Source organism: Epithele typhae, assembly GCF_022376455.1.
Source record: "Epithele typhae strain CBS 203.58 chromosome Unknown BXZ73scaffold_128, whole genome shotgun sequence".
NCBI lineage: Eukaryota > Fungi > Basidiomycota > Agaricomycetes > Polyporales > Epitheliaceae > Epithele > Epithele typhae.
Window position 1 is genome coordinate 39,041 of NW_025954319.1, and position 18,364 is coordinate 57,404.

The following is an 18,364-nucleotide window of genomic DNA, read 5'->3' on the forward strand; positions in this document are numbered from 1 at the left end:
CTAAACGGTGCTATAATGGCTTTGCAAGTGGCTGGCAACAGAGTCAGCCTGCTCGGTGCCGCGTTCCGTCTCCTTGCTTCCGTACTACCACCATGTCCGACTACTCTGACCCTGGAAGCGACTACTACGACTCCGACGACGGCTCTGAGATTGCAGTACGCGACCGCTGTCCTGCGTCCCGCGGCTCGAGGTATTAATGACCGCCTTCTGGCAAGGATACGCATGATTCCGACTTTGATGATGACCCCATCCCTCCGACCAAGGCCAAGGAGAAGAGCCGCGATCCCGAGCATAAGAGTCTGTCCGTGCAGCAGCTGCAAGACCTAGTGGATAGCGACATCGCCCATGTCGCAAGCATAGTGGGGCTTGAGGTGCAGTGCTCCTCCCTCCCCCCTGTGCGTCCACTCACCCCTCCCCACGATCCAAACCACCGCGCGACTTCTACGTGACCGCTTCAGTCGCCTATAGCGTCCATCCTCCTCCGCCACTTCAACTGGAACACCGACCGGCTGATCGAGCGGTTCCTCGAGTCCGCCGACCGCGTCCTCGCCGACGCCGGCGAGCCCACCGACCCCCCGCAGCCGTCCGACGGCGCGGACGGCGGCGCCCGCCCCGCGAAGCGCATGCGGCTCTCGCCGTGCCCCCCGCCGTCCGAGTTCGCGTGCCCGGTGTGCTGCGACGACGCGCCCGCGGCGGCGTTCGCGCTCCGGTGCAAGCACGCGTTCTGCGCCGCGTGCTGGCAGGCGTACGCGACCGCGAAGGTCAAGGACGAGGGCCAGTGCACGTTCCGGTGCATGGCCGACGGCTGCCGCGCCGTCGTCGATTCGCCCGCGGTCGCGCGCCTGGTCGAGCCGGAGGTCAACGAGCGGTGAGTCGACGTTCTCCTCCCCTCGAGCCTCTGCGCCCCCGGTCCCCCGCCCTTTCCACGCCCCCGTCTGCGCATGGCCCGCCGACGGAGCGCTCCTCTCGCGTGCTGACCGCGCCGGTTCCCCGCGCAGGTACCACGAGCTCGTGCGGCAGGCGTACGTCGGCGCGCACCCCGGCCTCCGCTTCTGCCCGCACCCGGGCTGCACGGAGACGGTGGCGTGCGCGTCCGGGGGCGGCTCGTCGCTCGCGACGGAGGTGCCGACGGTGCGCTGCGGCGCGGGCCACGTCTTCTGCTTCGGGTGCGGGCTCGACTCGGACCACCGGCCGTGCGTGTGCGTGTTCGTGAAGGCGTGGGTCCGGAACGCGCGCGAGGACGCGGGGACGAGCCAGTGGATCAAGGCGAACACGCGCACGTGCCCCAAGTGCGAGAACAACATCGAGAAGAACGGCGGGTGCAAGTGCGTGCGCCCCTCCTCCCTCCCCGCTCCGCGAGCCGGCGTGTAGGAAAGCTGACGCGCAGGGGCGGCAGCCGGATCATGTGCCGGCACTGCAACTTCCAGTTCTGCTGGCTGTGCATGAAGAACTGGGACGTGCACGGGTACAACAACGCGGTGTGCAACGCGTGGAAGGAGCCGGACCCGGACGAGGCCAAGACGGCGGCGAAGGCGAACCTCGACAAGTGGCTCTTCTACTTCGACCGGTTCAACAACCACGAGATCTCCGCCCGGCTCGACGAGGAGCTCTGCGCGCGCACGGAGGAGAAGATGGTCGAGTGGCAGGAGACGAGCAAGATGTCGTGGATCGAGGTGCGCCTGCAGCCTCACATGGCGAGAGAGAGAGAGAGAGAGAGATCTGACTCGTGCGGCAGTCGACGTTCATGCGCGACGCGGTGGAGGAGCTGACGAAGTGCCGGGTGACGCTCAAGTGGTCGTACGCGATGGCGTACTTCCTCGCCGCGGGGAACAAGAAGCAGATCTTCGAGGACATCCAAGCGTGCGTGTGTCCCCCCGCGTGTGCCCCGCGTCGTGCGCCCCTCACGCCGCCGCAGCGATCTCGAGAAGGCGGTGGAAGACCTCTCGCAGCTCTCGAGGAGCAGGTGGAGGCGGACAGCGTCAAGACGCTCCGCCAGCGCATGCTGGACAAGACGGTACGCGGCTTCTCTGCCTCTTCACACCACGGTGTCAGCTGACGTCGCGTAGGTGTACGTTCGCGGCCGGCACGAGATCGTCCTGAAGGACACTGCGGAGGGCCTGGCGAAGGACGGTGGGAGTGGGTCGAGCCTGTTGACTGAACGCATGTTAGAAGTGCGGGCGCGGACGCCACCGCGCTCTGTATACGAAAATCGTTTTGGGTCGGTTTGTGACAACCATCGTACCTCTTGCGCTCCTCGCGCGCCTCCCGCGTGTGCGCTCGCTGAAACGACAGCATCCAGGCGCACCGCCACCCTCCTCACACGCGCCACCATCCATCCGGACCTTCATCGACGCATGCACACAGAAACTGACGCTTCCAACTTTCAACGTCTTTCAGATTCCCTCTGCAGACGGTAGATCGCACTGCCCCGTTCCTCCCCTCCACTCGGCGTCCGCACTCCACGCGCCCCTCCATTCCGACCCAAACTCGCCCCATTCCAGTGCCGTAACGGTGGCAACAGGTTTCGCTACCGTGTTCTCAGTTGGACGAGCGCTCCTGCGCCGGTGCGTTGCAAGCCAGTCTGACCGGACGTGCCCGCTTCAAAGATCTCAGCTGAGCAGGGGACCGCCGGGAAGCTGGTTTCGTCTCCAGTCTTCTCGGTCTCTCTGAACAGTGAAACGTCGTCGAGCGCACGCGCGGTGGTGTGAATTTGTTGTGACTGACCTGTTCTCGTTTGCCTGAGCCAGACGTACGGGGCGCGGGGGGGGCTCCGGATTGCACCTTTCCGCGGGAACAGTCCCCGTTGCATCGGCTGCGTCGCAGCGCTTCCCACAAACCGTATACGTCGTGGTTCGGCAGTTCGTGCGAATCGCAGCCGCAGGAGACGTCATGACTGCAGAGGACCGCACCATTCGATTCTCGAAGTTAGGATGAGTCAGGAGTGACATGTTCTCTGCACATCCACTCCACCCCTCGTTCTCGTTTTCCTGCCGGCGCTGACACAGCCGTTGACAGATCACATTCATATTCAGCCTCCGAGGAACGTGGGTGCGTCCCCCCTCCCCCGCTGACAAACCGGGCGAATAGACACCAGCAACGGATCCTTCGGCGCGCGCCGCGCGCCAGATAAGCCCCCTGCCGTCGGGCTGCGCCGAGCTTGATGCATGTACAGCAGAGTGCCCGAGCGGACGGAGATGCGTCTCGGAGATGCGGGAAGCACGGAACGGTCGGGCGCGCGGACCGATCCCCGTGGCCGCGCGCGGAGAGCGGCGTCGAAGGCGGCACGTTGTGCGCCGTGGCAGGCGCAGTGACGGACGGCGGACGGCGGACGGCGATGGGCACGATGGCCGAGATGGGGATGGTGGGCGGGCGAGACGGGGAGGATCGTCGAGACCGGCGCGCGTGGCCGGGGGTGTCGAGACGGGTGGTGTGTTCGCGAGGGCGGGGGTGGCGACGGCGGAATTCGGCGGGGGATGCGCGCGAGACATACAAGGGGAGCGTCGGCGCGTCGGCGCGTGTCTGCGGGCTGGAGACGGGCTCGGTCGCTGGCAACGCTGCTTCCCGGATCAGGATGGCGGGGAGGCGTCCCGGATGCGGCGAGGGACGATCGACTGAGATTGGGTACTGGCCTCGGACGTCGGGAGCGAGAGGCGGAATGGGAGCGTACGTAGAGGCGCCGGGGTCAGGTTAGGTAAGGAATGAGTACTACATATTGTCAAGATGATCAGCCTGCGTTGTCCGCTGGGAAGTCGCAGTGACTGCGGTTGGGTTGGGTTGGATGTCGATGAAGTGGCTGTGGAGAATCTTCGGCCGACGCAATCGTTCTCTGCTATGACGTCATGGATGATCGATGACTGCCACCGTCGTTCTGACGTAGGTCGGATCCTGAGCGCCAGACGTGCTCACGACCCTCGTTGTTGTGTGTCCAGGTTCGCTGAGGGAAATATCAATCATATAATCAAATCAGTCCATTCTTCAAGGGCTCTAGATTCTAGATCTTTGAAGGCCGCTTACCACATATCATACCTCGAATTCGCTTTCAATGTGTTGTAAGTAGGATAATCCCAGACTCGCAAGTTCGCTACACGGAAACCACGGACCGGGGACTACATACCACGCTCATGCACGGCGGAAGTGCTCCGCATGCGCCACATACCAACCATCGAGCCCAGCGACGGTCTAGATCCCTGGGCGCTGCTGGCCGCGTGGCCGAAATCAATGACTTCAACGTGCTCTAAACCACCTTTGCCTACCCTCGCGCCAAGTGCACACAAACGTGCACGATCACGACCTGACAAAAAGGGATTCACTCGGCTGGTCAACCGGTCATGAATCACCGAAGCTTAGAACGAAGGTACGGAGGCCGCGGCTTACCCACCGCCTGGAACCAGACCTTCGCGTTTGTCAGAGTCACCGTACTACCTCCCGAGTTCGATTCTCACAGATGCTCACCAGCACGACTGGGGGGAAGGAAGAGACTTGACCCGGTTTGGGCGGAGTGTACGCCTGGATCGTCAGATCGGACAGCGTGGGGCCGCGCGAGACAGAGGAGAGATCGGGTGCCTCGGCGCTCGTGCCCAACAGTGGAATGTCTGGGCTGGCGATTGGCCCGCCGCAAGCCGTCGAAATTAGATGGGCCATCGCGGATGTGGAAATGGAACGCTGGGTTGACGACCTGAGCTAGGGTCTTGCGCGGTCTCTGACGGCCTCCGGCGGCGGGCAACGGAAAGGTGTCCTCAAAGTCGCGCGATGCGCACTCTGAGTCTGACTGGGACACTCGGACGCCCGGTCGGGCTCGCGAAAAAACAGGGGGGAGATAAGGAGGACAAAGGACGATATCCAAGCGTCTTATTCAGCGGGAAGCAGACCCCGGACGCGTCGGAAGAGGGCGAAGACGCGAAGCCAGGCTGAGAACGGTGGCCGCGCTGCGGGATAGCTGTGGACCACTCGGCGGACTCGATAGGCTGCGGCCAGTCGGCGTGGGCGAAGACGAGAAGGGTGAACAGGCCGCAGCCTGGACCACGGCCGGGGACGCGCTGCAATTGATGCATCGCCCGCGTCCGACGCTGCAGGAGAGACGCCCACGTGCGCCCCAACGAACGCCTTGCCCGGGCTTATTTCCCGCCGTCTCTTGCTCTCGACCCCCACCTCCCTTCCCCCGAGCTGGTCGTCGACTGCCCCGAGGCCACCCCGCCCTGTGCTCCTCTCCAGGTCCGTACCCGTCCCCGACGCCGCCCAGTGCGTGCTCACCACTCTGCCCCAAACAGGACCTCCCGTCGCCCGCCCAGTCTCCGCCCAGACTACCGCGGCCTCTTCCTCGACGGTTTCTGGTCCGTGTCCCCACCCTCGTTTCCCTCCCCCACTGTGGCTGACATTCTTTCCGATCGCTCAGCCTTCTCCGTATACTCCTCCCCGCCCCCTCGCCCTCGGTGCCCTTTGCTCGCGTCCTGCGATCCTCTTTCCTCCTATAATTATCCTTTTGAGCCTCCCCCCTCCCTCTCCCCCCACGCTTCCAAACCACCGACCCGGCGTCCCCTCCTCTCTCCCCTCCACATAGAGCAGTAGGTCAGCTCTCCCGCCTCCGTCAGCCCCTCGTCAGCCCGCTCATTCCTATCCCCCCAGAATCAGATCCCAATGAGCACAGTGGTCAACACCTACATCGCCCCGATGGATTACTCCTACTCGCGGCACTCCAACCTCGCGGGCGCGCCCCTGCCCCGCATCCCCCGCAGGCCCTCTGCGTCCAGGTCAGTCATCATCGCTGCTGGCTCGACCTCCGCCCCTGCACCCCCACCCGTCAAGCGCGTCCTCTCCGCCGACCTCGTTGCCCCACAAGCAATCCTCGTCGTTCACCCCCGACGCCCCCACGCCCCGAGGCCAAGTCCGCCAACCCAGACGAGGCCTCCAGTTCGTCCAGCGGCTCCGACTCCAACTTTGTCCACATCCAGCCCCGCCAGAAGCGCGTCCGCGCCCCCAGGGTCCACCCCTTACGTTCACCCGAGGAGTCCACTCCCACGCCCGCCGTCCTTCACGCAAAGGCCCAGCAGGCGCAGAAGGGTGTCGCGTTCCCGGTGTCATCTGACGGTCCCTCCCATGACGAGACGACGCCTCGTGCTTCATCCGCCTCCCGGCATAACCTTCACATCGTCCTCGATACCCTCCGCCCGAAGCTCCCAGCGGCCTCTTCGTCCACCCTCGGGACCCCTCGTGTCGATGGCCCGCGGATAGTGTCTGCTCCCCAGCCTGGCGACGCCAGCGTGTCTCGCGATAAGACTGGCCGGCCACTCAAGTCCTCCCTCAAGTCTCGGAGACCCGCCGTCCGCGGCGACCTTTCAGTCGTCACCGGTCACCCCATCACCAAGAGCGAGCCCGCGACCCCGTCGACGAGCAAGAGCGTCCACTTCGACGCCAAGCTCGAGCACGTCAAGCTCTTCCTCGCGGAGCAGAAGCCGCTTGCGATCTCGCGCGAGGGATCGCCTACGGACACCAGTGCGTCGGAGAGCGACTTCCCTGGCTCCATCTACGGGAAGAAGGGCAAGGATGAGAGTACCCTCACCATGCGCGTCACCAACATGCCGGTGGTACCCCGCGCGGACGCTGATCTCGCTCTCGAGGGCCTCACCCTCGACGCCGACAACGCGCAGCTCGTGGGCCGCATCCGCGTGCGCAACATCGCGTTCGAGAAGTGGGTCGCCGTCCGCTTCACGGTCGACGACTGGCAGACGACGAGCGAAGTCACCGCGAAGTACCTCGACTCGATACCCGGCGGCGTCTTCGACCGCTTCTCGTTCACGATCCGGCTCGGGGACATGCTCGCGCGCATCGAGGAGAAGAAGATGTTCTTCGCCATCCGCTACAACGTCCTCGGCCGCGAGGTCTGGGACAACAACGCGGGCGCGAACTACCACGTCGTCTTCTCCAAGCTCGCGCGCCCGCGCCCGGCCACCCCGTCCGAGACGCCCCTCGGGTCCCTGAAGACGAAGCTCGAGGACGTCGCCAAGGGCTCCTCCGGCTCCGAGACCGTCGGCGCCTTCATGGCCAAGGCGGCGCCGTTCACCCTCGGGGCCTCCACCTCGCTCTCCTCCCGTTACGACTTCGCCGCGTCCCTCAAGGCGCCCTGGCCGCGCTCGACCCCGCCCGCGGCGGCGGACACGCCCACGAAGCCCGCGCACACCCGCACGTCCACGTACCCGAACCCCACGTTCGGCCGGCGCGGCAAGACCCCTCGTTGGACGACGCCGCCCCGGCCACCCCCGCACGGAACCAGGCGCTCGCACGCGGGTCCCCGCGCGCGCTCGAATCGAGCCCGTTCGAGCGCTCGCCGGTCCCGGTGCCGGCGTTCGCGGACGAGGAAGCGCTCGAGGACACGCCCGTGGCGGGGATGGCGCGCCGCCGCAACCACGCGCGCGGGTACTTTGACCTCGGGCTCGCGCCGTCGGGGAGCGCGGTGAAGATGACGCCGCCGACGTCGCCGGGCGAGGCGCTGCCGCCGACGCCGACGCGCGGGCTCTGGGTGCCGCCGCCGCCGGTGGACAGCGCGGAGAGCACGCCGAGCGTGTCGAGCGACAGCAACTGCAGCTCGGCGTCGTCGAGCCCGACGGAGGAGCTCGGGTTCGGGTTCGGGGCGCAGAGCCCGGTCGGCCCGAGCGACAGCTACAGCTCTTTCCTGGACAAGTGAGTCCGCCGCGCACGAGTCGCCCGTTCAGCGCTGACCGTCTGCGCGTAGGTACTGCTACTACACCGGCGGCAGCGAGTCGATGCTGGACGCCCTCGGCCAGGACCCGATCCAGCGCTCGCACTCGGCGTCGAGCGTCGAGGAGCTCCTGTCGATGTCCCCAGCGCGAGCTACATGCTCTCGCCCGGGCAGACGCCGACGCGCTCGAGCAGCGCCGACGACGTCGTGGGCATGCGCAGCGGGTCGACGACGCCGACGGCGTGCACGCCCGTGCCCGGCTTCGCCGTCGCGGCGGGACGCCCCGATCGCTGCGGCGTAGGGCGGTTTGCGTGCATCCCCGTTCTCGCCCGCCCGCTCGGTTTCGCGCGCCCCCACGGGCCACCCCACGGATCGGACCCATCCTCGAATTAGACGTCGGCGCCCCGCGCACAAAAGCATCGTACTCCCCCGGACGCTCCCCACCCTGCCCGTAATCCCCCACTTCCTGTATATCCGTTTCCTCGATCACGACCCCCTCGTCCTCTTCCTCTTCTCGGCCCGCCGTCGCTCGCACATTCTGTACATTCTTGCCCTTGCCGCTTCTCTTCGAACGACCGCGACGACGGCCTGGTTTGCATCGGATCCTTCACGCTTCACGCCCACCGGCTTCTCTCTTATCCTCTTTGGCTTCCTTATGACTTTTTATCGACCCCCGCGTCTGCGCGTTTGGTTATGCGCTCCGCCTCTTGTCCATTCCCACCCCCAACCCCGTCCCCTTCCGTGTTCCGTGTTCCGCCTTCCCCTACACGCATCGTCTCGTCTCCACGGTCCCCGGGTTTGAGTCCCCTGGCGCCGGATACACGCACATCTTCCCGTTCCCGTTCCCGTCTGTTGCATTCACGGATTCCGGATCCCCCTCCCCCTTCCATGGCCATGGCTTTTCACGCCTTCGATGTGTACGTGTACAGTACCCGCCGTGTCCCCACCGTCCCCGTCCCCGTCCCCGTTCCCCCCACCCCCATCCGCAATTTTTTGGTTCCCAGTCCTCATCCCTCGGCTGCGCGTACACGGCGGCCCCGCGCGTCTTGTCATGTCCCGTCCCGTCCCGTCTCGTCTCTTGTTCCCCCACCGCCTCCCGTCTCCCGTCTCTCGTCTCGATCGGTTTTAGACACGCACGCAGATACAGAAACGCACACATACATACCAACCGCACGTGGCGCGGTGCGGCGCGGACTGGACCCCCCGCCTCGCGCGCTACCACCACAGCTAGGGTTACGGCTACGGTTTACGAGCGCTCGGTCACGACTCGCAATGATTAGGTCGTTTTGGACTTTTTGAACGGGTTCTGTGCACTGTGTGTGAGAAAGAGTGTGCCGGTGTGCTCGTTGGAGTGCTGGACGCGTGTGGCCGGTGCGGTGGGCTTGCGTGACGTTGTGCGCAGCGCGAGCGAGCAAGTATGAGGTCCCGGTCAGCGGTGGTCTGCAGCTTTGACTTGAAGTTGCGCAACTTGTGCGGACAAGGGCGCTCTCCCGTCGGAGCGACTCGGCGCGCCCGCGGCCCGGCCCAGGCTCGGGCGACGGGTTTGTCACTCCGGAGTCCTGACGTTGCGCCCGCTCCTCTCTTCACCCCCCCACCTACCCCTCCACGCTCTCGCAAAAGTCCCGCCGCGGACCACCTCCCACCTAGATCTCGTGTTCTTGGGCCCGGAGTCGCATGATCTCGATGTTCTCCTCCGTGAGTACTACTGCAGCGCAGAAACGCGCGCGGGGGCTGCAGCTGACTCCTCCACTTCCCCCTCCTCCCTCGACCTCGACCTCGCGCCCCGCGCCCCTACACCTCGACGTCTCCCCTGCGCCCCGCGCCTTACGCCCCGCAGCTCTCCTCCTGGTGGTCCGGCTCCCCCGCGCCCGCGCCCGCGCCCGCGGCCCCGGGCAAGTACGACCCCACGGACCCGAAGCAGAACCCGCTCAACCCGGACGGCCTCAAACCGTGCGTCTCCTCCTCCTCTCTGATCCGCGCAGACGACGGCTGACGAGCGGGCGGGCGGGCGGGCGGTGGGGCCAGGTGCTGCGCGTGCCCGACGACGAAGGCGGCGCGGGACGACTGCTTCTTGCGGACGGACGGCGCGGAGGCGGACGAGCGCTGCCGGGAGCTCGTCGCGGCGCACGTCGCGTGCATGCGCGGGTACGGGTTCAAGGTCTAGCCTGGCCGGGCGCGCGGGGCCGGGTCGGACGGAGCGTGGTGTGGATCTAGATGGGATGGAGGAGCGTTGGTTTGGTGGGCGCGGGGCGCGTGCGCTGTGCTCTTCGTCGTCCGACTGGGTGTGTGCTACGCTGCAACTTACTTAATTCATAATCGTGCGCGCGTCGTCTTCCCCATTCCGTTTTGCGTGATGTCACACGCGTGAACGGCGTTGGAGATTTCATGCTTCCTGCCTCTCTGGAAGCTTGCACTGTACTCCTTCGTGTCACCGCTCCCCGCGTTTCTCTGCGTGATGTGGGGGTGATTGTTCTCTACCCCGTTCCGAAGCCTCCGCACCACTGATATCCGTCTATGGCAGTCGCAGCACCGGTCGGTTTTCCACCGCTCTCGCGCGGAGACCGCCGACGATACAAGCAGGGCAGGCCATGCGCGCCGCACTAGCACGGGCCTCGTGCGTCCAGCACCACACCCCAGAATGACATGTATTTGCTCCTCCGTCGACATCCACTTGGCCCAAACATTCTCGAGAGCAACCGTCACCACGATCATCCCCTCGTTCTCTGCCGCCCGCGGCATGGTCCGGCCATTCTTTCCTCACGCCTGCCGAGTTGGAATATGTCGAAGTACAGCGTCAGTCTCTCAGCCAACGCCACTGCGGAGGTACGTACGGCTTTTGGCAGCGAGGTCTCGGTCGGCCCTGCCTCGGCCCCGCGGTTATCGTTCCCAGCACCTGAAGGACACAAATTCGCAGTGTCCGCAGATCGCAGCCGATCCCTCTGCGTGCAGTGGCACTGACCCCTTCCTTCCGGCCTTTCCTGGAACAGGTCCAGGATCTCTTTGAGCTCTCCAGCAGGGATCCCTTTGGTTCCAGCGGCTTTGCCTTGAAACATCAGGGCCGTCAAGATCTTCGTCAGAAGCTTCTGCCTTTTCCGGTTCTCTGCCTCAAGGTCGGTTTCAGAACCGCGCTCGTGACCTGTCGAAGCTGAGGCTGAGCCACAGGTGAGTGCGTCAGTTCGAATCGCCCGCATGCGCGAGGAAAGGGGAGTGGTAATGACGTGAGTGTCCGGCCATGGGGGCTTGTTTCCTGGGGATGGACGCGAAACTTGGGGAGGGGAGGGGGATTTTATGGTCGAGAGTAGACGTGTATAACAAAGACGTTCGGAGGGTGTGCATCACCTTCGCGCGTCCATTGTGCCTCTCTTCCACGACACCGGGTGGCTCGCCTCGCTGCCGATGACGGGAGGTCCGCAAATCACAAAGATTGCGCAGCTATCGTCAAGCAGGGATCTACGGTAGCTCAAGAGCTGTAGGCGGAGGCCGGGGACATGCACCGAGTACTTCCATTGGTGCATTCATGAACTCCTCAATGTATTCCAATGAGCTCCGAGTCTGCATCACTGGTCAGTCCCCGGGCTTACTGAGAACGATCCATTGTTCACACGTCGTACAGCAATGCAGTCCCATACCAATTTCTACCCGCTAATGCCTGCCACCCATGCGACCTCACAGCCAGCCGCGCAGTGCGTAGTCGGCCAACATGTCCTTCACCATCTCCTCTTTGCTCCTGTACTTGACCATCCCCAGAATCTCTTGCGCAGGACGAGTGTCCGCCCGAATGAGGTACTCGGCACTCGGGTCGTAGGGACCTTCGAGGGGAAGCGCCTTGCTCGACTCCTTCGCCACGAGCAGCCCTTGTACCGACACATCAGCACCCGCAGCCACGGAAAGGCAGCAGAAAACCCACTGAAATCCTCCCATCTGAACGAGCCTTCCGCGACAAGGAACCGCTGGCCTCCCGCTGCGGGGGTGGTCGTGCTCAACAGCAGCGCCGTCGCGAGGTCGCGCGCGTCGATCCACGCGTGCCTGCAACCCCCGAGTCCTAGTCAGCAACCGTCCCCCGCCCCAAGACGTCCCAACCACTAGTACTCACGGCGCCCCGACCGGCTCCCCCCGAACACCGCCCGGTGCCAGTGCCTGTTCGACTCGTTCGTCGTCTCCGGGCCCCCGCGCACCTCGTGCACCACCGGCCCAAACACCCACGGCGGGTTCACGACCACAAGGTCCCACGCGCACGCTCCCCCGCCCTCCGCCTTCGCCTCCTCGTAGGCGGCCCACGCGGCGCGCTCCGCCGCGACCTTGCTCGCGCGGTACTTGTTCAGGCCCGTGCTCGCGGCCCCGCGCCGCGCGACCTCGCCCGGGTCGCCCTCGTTCCAGCACGCGCCGTCGTACACGCGCGCGCGCGCGTCCGGCCGGCCACGGGCACGCGCGGGTCGAGCACGGCGGCGAAGGAGGAGAGGAGGACGAGGCGGCGGACGGAGGGCGTGCGCGCGGCGGCGCGCGCGGCGGAGACGGTGCCGCGCTCGGCGGGGACGAGCATCTCCGCGGGCTCGACGGCGCCGAGGTGCACGGGGGAGGCGGTGTGCACGATCGCGCTGGTGCCGGCCGCGGCCGCGTCGAACGCGTCGTCCTGTGTGGACGGACGTCAGTGAGATGGGGAGGTGCAAAGTTTGGGGCGCACGAGGGTCATGTCGGGGACGAGGGCGATCTCGAATCGATCGCCGTATGTGCTGAAGACCTTCTTAAGGTGCTCGGCCTTTCGTTCCTCGCGGACTGTGCCTCGGACGGAAAACCCGGCGTCGAGGAAAGCTTTGACTGTCCAGGCAGATATATAGCCGTTCGCGCCGGTGATGAGGACCTTGCCCGAAGTGACTGCCGGCATTTTAAGAGGGATGTTGGGAAGTGGTTGCAGGTGTTGTTGGGTGATGGTCGGATGAAGTTGGCAGGAGTATGAGTTGGTCGTTTGCGTCGAGAGTGGCTTTTATACCGTGAGCCGTTCGACGGCGTACGAATGAAAACGGCACACGGGTCACGGCAATTCCATTCACACTCGGAGATAAGTAGGTAGCACACGCATTGTATTGCCATTCACCGGTTGGTACATGTCTTCTGCTTCGAATTTCCTCAGGTTATGCGAGGGTTCGCTCTGCAAAAAGCCTTAAGCGGGCTCAGCTAGGGATTGGAGGGGCTGCGAGACTTGGCACCGGAAGAGAGCCCTGAGGTTGGACGAATTATAAGCTGAAGAACTGGGTACGAGCGCGTGGACCGATCGTGGTCTCGTAGACGTCGCGGCTCGAAAAGCAGGAGTAGCTTGAACTTGAAGGGAGGAGTTGGCGGATTTGGTCGCCGGGACTCGAAGGTTGAAGGTTGGTCTAGAGAAGACTAGTCGGGACTCGGCTTTGTTCAAACTCCGTGACACTCCGGCCCGGTCAGGCTGGGGAGGGGCAGTCTGGGCTTCCTCCACCTCCACGGACTCCACGGATAGTTGTGACTGGAGGGTCCGAGTGGGCAGACATTACGGGCCGTTCGGACTCTATTTACGACACGTTAGGTGCTGCACAATCATCAGACGGTCGCTCGGCGCTGAAGAGTCCCAGAGGAGAGATTGATAACGGAGCTACAAAACCATTATGACAGCGGAATATTACACAAGTCCATGCGGGCCCAGATACAGCGTCACCTTTATACAGCCGGAAGGACATAACCATGAAAGAAAAAACGGAGACACCACGACTACCACGCGCACAAGAACGCCCGCTCGTCGACCTCGAGCAGCGGCACCCACTTGGACACGTACCCCACCACCTCGACGGCGCCGACGACGTAGATGTGCTCGAGCGAGATCTCGTTCGGCCCAACCGTCCACGCCGGCTCCTCGCACACGACGTGCTTCGCGTTCTGCCACGGGGCCCGGGTGAGCCGTGATCGCGCACACCAAAGAGAACTCGGGACGTACGGAAGTGCGCACCACCCAGTCGACCATCGCGCCGCACACCATGTCGAACAGGTCCGCGCGCGTGAACGCCCGCGCGCCCGCGCGGACGTGCGCCGGCATCGCGAGCATGTGCGTCCACGTCGCGTACCCCGGCCACTGTCGGGGTCGGTGCGCGTCCACGTCAGCGTTCACGCTTTCAAACGGAAGGACGAGGGGCGCGCGCGCGCACTCACGTGGCTCTGGAGGAGGACGCGCTCCGCGCCCTCGAACGCGCCGCCCGCGTCGAGCGGGTCGTGCGCGCCACGCAGCGCCCCGTGGCTCCGCCGCCGCGCCGCGAGCCGGTCCCACTGCGCGAGCGAGACCGCGCGGCGGGGCGCGCACTGCGGGGGCTGGAACGCGACGCGCTGCCCGAGCTGCGCGGCCGGGAACGGGAACGGGAGCGCGATGCGCTCGCCGGCGCCGGCGCTCATCGGGGGCGGGGCCGCCTTTGATGCGGTCGTTGGGAAGCGGACGGGGTGGCGTGCGTACTTGGAGAGGAGGGAGGGAGGCGCGGACACGGACGGCAGGTCGAAGGGGCTCGCGGGGCGTGAGGCGGGGTCGAGGTCGGACGCGGTGCCGTCCGAGTCGGGGAAGAAGGGGGAGGAGCGCGAGGAGGAGGGGTTGCTGGAGAAGTCGAAGGGGCTGGCGCGCCCGAGGGCGTGCAGCGTGTACGCGTTGAGAGTGCGCCGCAGGAAAAGGTGTTCCTCCTTCGCCACCACCGTCGACGCGTCCTGCGGGTCGTTGAGGGCGAAAGGCGAGATGCATCTTTCAGCGTATCCGCGGTGGAGAGACGACGGGGTGTAAGAGGTGGAGATTTGCTCCATGGTGTGTGGGTGGCGGTGGTATGTGGATGAGACACTACCTGTAGGTGGGGGTACAAAGGCGAGTGGCGGGGATGGTAACTTGGAGCAGTGACTGGAGCAGACGTGGAGGTGTGAAGCTGTAGAGGATCGGCTCTACTTGTACCGCGCAGAGCTTAAGCGATGAAGTGTGGCCCGGAAAGAGTGAGCAAGGGCCTTGCAGGTGGTCCTTGTCGGAGGAGGAGAAGAAGGTTCAAGCGCTCGAGCACAGAACAAACACTTGTGCCGCCACGTGGGCGCCAATACCACAGTGGGCTGGAAGACGGCAACGTGTCAGTGACCTTCCTCACACGAGACGGCTGGAAGCAGCAACAACAGCAGCCTGCATACAAAAACGTCGCAGACGACGGAATAGTCCGAACAACACCCACTTAGGACACGTCCCTCCTCGACGCGCTCACAGCAGCATCTGTACAAGCACAGCGACCACTCCGAGCAGCGCCGCGACCATCGCCCACACCCACGCCGGCGTCCCCACCGGCCCCAGCGCGACCGTGTCGAGCAGGGCGGCCTCCATGTCGCGCGCCATCGCCTCCATCCCGAACCGCGCCCGCGCCCGCCGCCGCGCGTTCTCCGCCAGCCGCACGCGCTCCGCCTGGGGCAGCGAGATGACCGCCGAGAGCGTCTCGGCCCAGACGGACGGCTCCGGGCGGCGGAGCCAGCCCGTCTTCTCGGACTCGGGGCTCTCGACGACGGACTCGGTCGGCCCGCCGCTGTCGCAGGCGAGGATCGGGAGGCCGCAGGCCATGCCTCGACGGGCACGATGCCAAAGTGCTCGTTCGCGGGGGTGTAGAGGAGGACGAGGGTGGATGGGGCGGTGAGGAGGGCGGAGCGCTGCGCACTGGAGAAGTTGAGGAGGAACAACACGTTGGCGGAGCCGTTCGTGGCGGCGGTGGACAGCGCAGGAAGGGTGGGGAGGGGGACACTCGAGGTCGAAGGGGTGACGACGACGTAGGTGAGCACGTGTGAGGTCGTGAGGGACAAGAGAGACTCTAGGGTGTCCACGTTGTCTTTTAAGCGGGGATCATACCCTCCTGGGGAGACGATGAGCGCACTCTTCGCCAAGCCCACGAATGACAACCCACCTGCAAGGACCAGTCGTACATTCGACAAGACGCGACTGCTCTGCGCAATCTGTTTTCGCAGTTGCGCAAAAGCTTCAATTGCAAGGGCGGCATTCTTCTTGGCCTCGAACCGGTTCAACGAGAGCAGAGTTGGACGGTCCCTGGAAGGGTGTTTATGTCAATGCAAGCGATAGCATACCAAGAGACGGACGTACGACATGGCTTGAGCCATGTCGGGTCGTTTTGAGAGATTTTTGGAGGTTTATACATCTCAATATTGATACCTGGGTAAACAACACGCGGCGTCACTCTGATGGAGGGCATGTGCCGTCTGAACACGCCCGCTGTGAAGCGCGAGTTGGCCAGGATAGTGTCCGCCTGCTCTGGACCAGTATCAGCATGAATTCAGGCGCGAAGACAACGAAACGACCGGCGTACTTGTGGTCGTTTCCTCCACAAAATCCATAGGAAGTCGATATATGCGCTTCAGCAGACTGCCACGTGGCCTTGTTCGCCCTTCCACGTATGCGCCATCCGCGAGTAGCTTGTCCGGGAAGTGGCAGTAGAACAACACGCGCGTGCGTCCAAACGTGCGAAGAAGAGGGACGCATGTCGAAAGCTGATCGACAAAATACACGTCGTACTTCGGCGCCCCGGGCGCGAGGAGATGGAGGGTGAGGTGGAGTTGGCGGGCGTGGGCGAAGACGATGTGCAGCTTGCCTTGGATTGCACGGGGGAAGGGTGGGACAACGTAGTGGACACGAAGAGTGCCTGTGGACGTACTGTTGCAGCCCTACACCGATTTATGAGGCATGAACCCTACCATCGCGGGTCTCCTCAAAGCAATGTCCGGGATCGTGGTGGGAGGTGTAAATGTCGACGCTATGACCGAGCTTTTGAAGTCCGAGCGCGGCATCCACTATCAAGCGTTCCGCTCCTCCTAGAAATACGTTTAGAAATTAGGGTTGCACGCAAACAAGACCGCGATTGAAGCTCACCGATGCCCAGGTCGGGGTGTACAAATGCAATCTTGAGCTTCTTGGACGCCATCACTGAGCCCACTTGCTACGGTTTGAAAAGGCCCTTGTGGTATTCTATGTGTTCAATGTCGTATCAAGGATAGTGGCCGCTTGTGCTCATTCGAAGTTCAAAATATTGAAGCGTATGGGGAGAGAGAGGGAGGACGCTCCTAGAGTCTCCAGCAACTGCGACGGCCACCGTGCCAGTGGCCCGGCCGGCCACCCGGGCCGCCAGGCCGAGCGTTGTGCCAAGCGAGACAGATCTGTTCCTCTTGATCTTGTTCCTCCACGTTCTCTGCAGCTTCACACTTTGAAACCTCCCTGTCGTCCGGTCTCGGAAATGAAGCACCTATGTCGATCTAACCAACTTCACAGTGCCCAGCTCGATGCACCACAAGCCCGTAATAGGCTAGTCGGATTCTGCCGTCAATCTGCCACACTTCGCCGTAGCCGTGGCCTAGGGCCCTTTGTCTACTTGCTTTGACCACACCCGCACTGGTCCGTATCTAAAGACATGAAGATGCTACTACTGCTCTGCTGCAAGCCTTCTGTTCCCATCATCATCCTCCGTGCATCCCACGTCTCTTCGGCTCTCAATGGCGTCTCGAAGCCAAAACCGCCCAACCCCATGGCTACTCCGAAAGCTCAACTTCGTGCCATCTTGGATGAACGAACGCGCAAGGAACCGTCGGCCTCGCAGAGTCGAGCGCCGTCCAGAGGCGTGCTCTCCCCCTTCGTACGCTCACTTGCCACTTGCCGATCCCGCGATCCACCCGCACCGTAATGTGCTGCATTCCGAGGCACTATGGGTCATCTTCCGGATGGAAGGAGACGACGCCATTCTCGCGCCCATCCCACCTCCACCTCCCCGCAAGGACGCCCTCCCGTCGGGCCAGGTCCTGAACCCTGCGCACTACCACTCCTTCTGGCGGACGCTCCCGCCCCACCTCCTTTCGGGTCCCAATCACGCCCGGGATACCCGGCGTACATCCCAGAGGGATCTCCTGCCCGACGAGCTCGTGCAAGTCCCGATGGCCCTGTTCCCCACATCAGCCGAGCAGACCTTCGAGGTCCGCCGGTTCCTCGCAGTCTGGTGGGTGAACGCGCACGGGATGCCGCTCGCCGAGTGGGCCAGGGACGACATCCCGCTGAACGAGCGCTTCTGAGCGGGGAGGACGCCGATCCATCATCGATCCGTCGTGGAGTACTCGGTATGTGGCCGCCCATCGCTGCGACGGATTCTCGTTGACCGACCACAGTGGCCGGGGTACAACATGGTTCCACCCAGACGCTCGAAGGCTCGTTCACTATCGGCGAGCTGACGTCGGTGATCGCGACTTCGCTCAACCACTGGATCGCATATGCCTCGGTGAGTGGCATCTTCCGCCGAGAACGCCACTTGCTGACCGGAGATCCTCAGAACCTGCCTGCGGAGACCTGCTGGGCACCTCACTGGAGAGTCGGCCGCAAAGGCATCAGACTGGAGGATGTGTTCCTCATGCACCTCGCGGAGGTAGAAGTTGATCAGACGCATACGGTATGGATGCCGCTGTTGGAGGTCGCGGCCGATTCGGGACGATAGATGTGCGGAGATGTGTCTAGCTCTCTGTACACGTATCATACATGACACATAAAACGCACCCAGACAAGGTGTTAATGAGCCTGCGAACTCTGAGAAATCTCACTTTCGAAGGTGTCGCAGAAGCGCGCATTCTCAGATCATATATGGTGTCTGGACTCGGAAGCCTCGGCTT

The 18,364-nt window shown here is 64.0% G+C and overlaps 7 protein-coding genes across 7 annotated transcripts; 4 read left to right on the forward strand and 3 right to left on the reverse strand.

Moving 5' to 3' along the window:
• Window positions 1-92: 92 nt before the first annotated feature.
• Window positions 93-2,934, forward strand: BXZ73DRAFT_93341 (uncharacterized protein; the record flags this gene model as incomplete). Its single annotated transcript, XM_048026643.1, has 10 exons — window positions 93-155; window positions 216-371; window positions 459-868; window positions 999-1,325; window positions 1,397-1,673; window positions 1,736-1,860; window positions 1,916-1,931; window positions 1,958-2,014; window positions 2,067-2,130; window positions 2,744-2,934. The coding sequence occupies 10 exons, from the start codon at window positions 93-95 to the stop codon at window positions 2,932-2,934; spliced, it is 1,686 nt and encodes a 561-aa protein (XP_047871511.1).
• A 2,700-nt stretch (window positions 2,935-5,634) lies between these two features.
• Window positions 5,635-7,994, forward strand: BXZ73DRAFT_82672 (putative phosphatase regulatory subunit-domain-containing protein; the record flags this gene model as incomplete). Its single annotated transcript, XM_048023768.1, has 4 exons — window positions 5,635-5,747; window positions 5,837-7,086; window positions 7,113-7,674; window positions 7,727-7,994. 4 exons carry the CDS (start codon window positions 5,635-5,637, stop codon window positions 7,992-7,994), a joined length of 2,193 nt encoding a protein of 730 aa, XP_047871512.1.
• A 1,382-nt stretch (window positions 7,995-9,376) lies between these two features.
• BXZ73DRAFT_93343 (cytochrome C oxidase copper chaperone-domain-containing protein) lies at window positions 9,377-9,857 on the forward strand (the record flags this gene model as incomplete). The annotated part of the gene is made up of 3 exons (XM_048026644.1): window positions 9,377-9,388; window positions 9,531-9,643; window positions 9,719-9,857. The coding sequence occupies 3 exons, from the start codon at window positions 9,377-9,379 to the stop codon at window positions 9,855-9,857; spliced, it is 264 nt and encodes an 87-aa protein (XP_047871513.1).
• Window positions 9,858-11,359: 1,502 nt separating this feature from the next.
• Window positions 11,360-12,575, reverse strand: BXZ73DRAFT_107868 (NAD-P-binding protein; the record flags this gene model as incomplete). The annotated part of the gene is made up of 5 exons (XM_048017016.1): window positions 11,360-11,547; window positions 11,601-11,719; window positions 11,783-12,060; window positions 12,114-12,323; window positions 12,375-12,575. The coding sequence occupies 5 exons, from the start codon at window positions 12,573-12,575 to the stop codon at window positions 11,360-11,362; spliced, it is 996 nt and encodes a 331-aa protein (XP_047871514.1).
• An 851-nt stretch (window positions 12,576-13,426) lies between these two features.
• On the reverse strand, window positions 13,427-14,491 carry BXZ73DRAFT_107869 (uncharacterized protein; the record flags this gene model as incomplete). The annotated part of the gene is made up of 3 exons (XM_048017017.1): window positions 13,427-13,591; window positions 13,650-13,784; window positions 13,862-14,491. 3 exons carry the CDS (start codon window positions 14,489-14,491, stop codon window positions 13,427-13,429), a joined length of 930 nt encoding a protein of 309 aa, XP_047871515.1.
• A 433-nt stretch (window positions 14,492-14,924) lies between these two features.
• On the reverse strand, window positions 14,925-16,641 carry BXZ73DRAFT_93345 (mannosyltransferase; the record flags this gene model as incomplete). Its single annotated transcript, XM_048026645.1, has 7 exons — window positions 14,925-15,224; window positions 15,284-15,583; window positions 15,644-15,752; window positions 15,803-15,974; window positions 16,030-16,362; window positions 16,415-16,531; window positions 16,590-16,641. The coding sequence occupies 7 exons, from the start codon at window positions 16,639-16,641 to the stop codon at window positions 14,925-14,927; spliced, it is 1,383 nt and encodes a 460-aa protein (XP_047871516.1).
• Window positions 16,642-17,124: 483 nt separating this feature from the next.
• BXZ73DRAFT_107871 (uncharacterized protein) lies at window positions 17,125-18,192 on the forward strand (the record flags this gene model as incomplete). Its single annotated transcript, XM_048017018.1, has 5 exons — window positions 17,125-17,346; window positions 17,411-17,736; window positions 17,778-17,821; window positions 17,870-17,979; window positions 18,031-18,192. The coding sequence occupies 5 exons, from the start codon at window positions 17,125-17,127 to the stop codon at window positions 18,190-18,192; spliced, it is 864 nt and encodes a 287-aa protein (XP_047871517.1).
• Window positions 18,193-18,364: the final 172 nt, after the last annotated feature.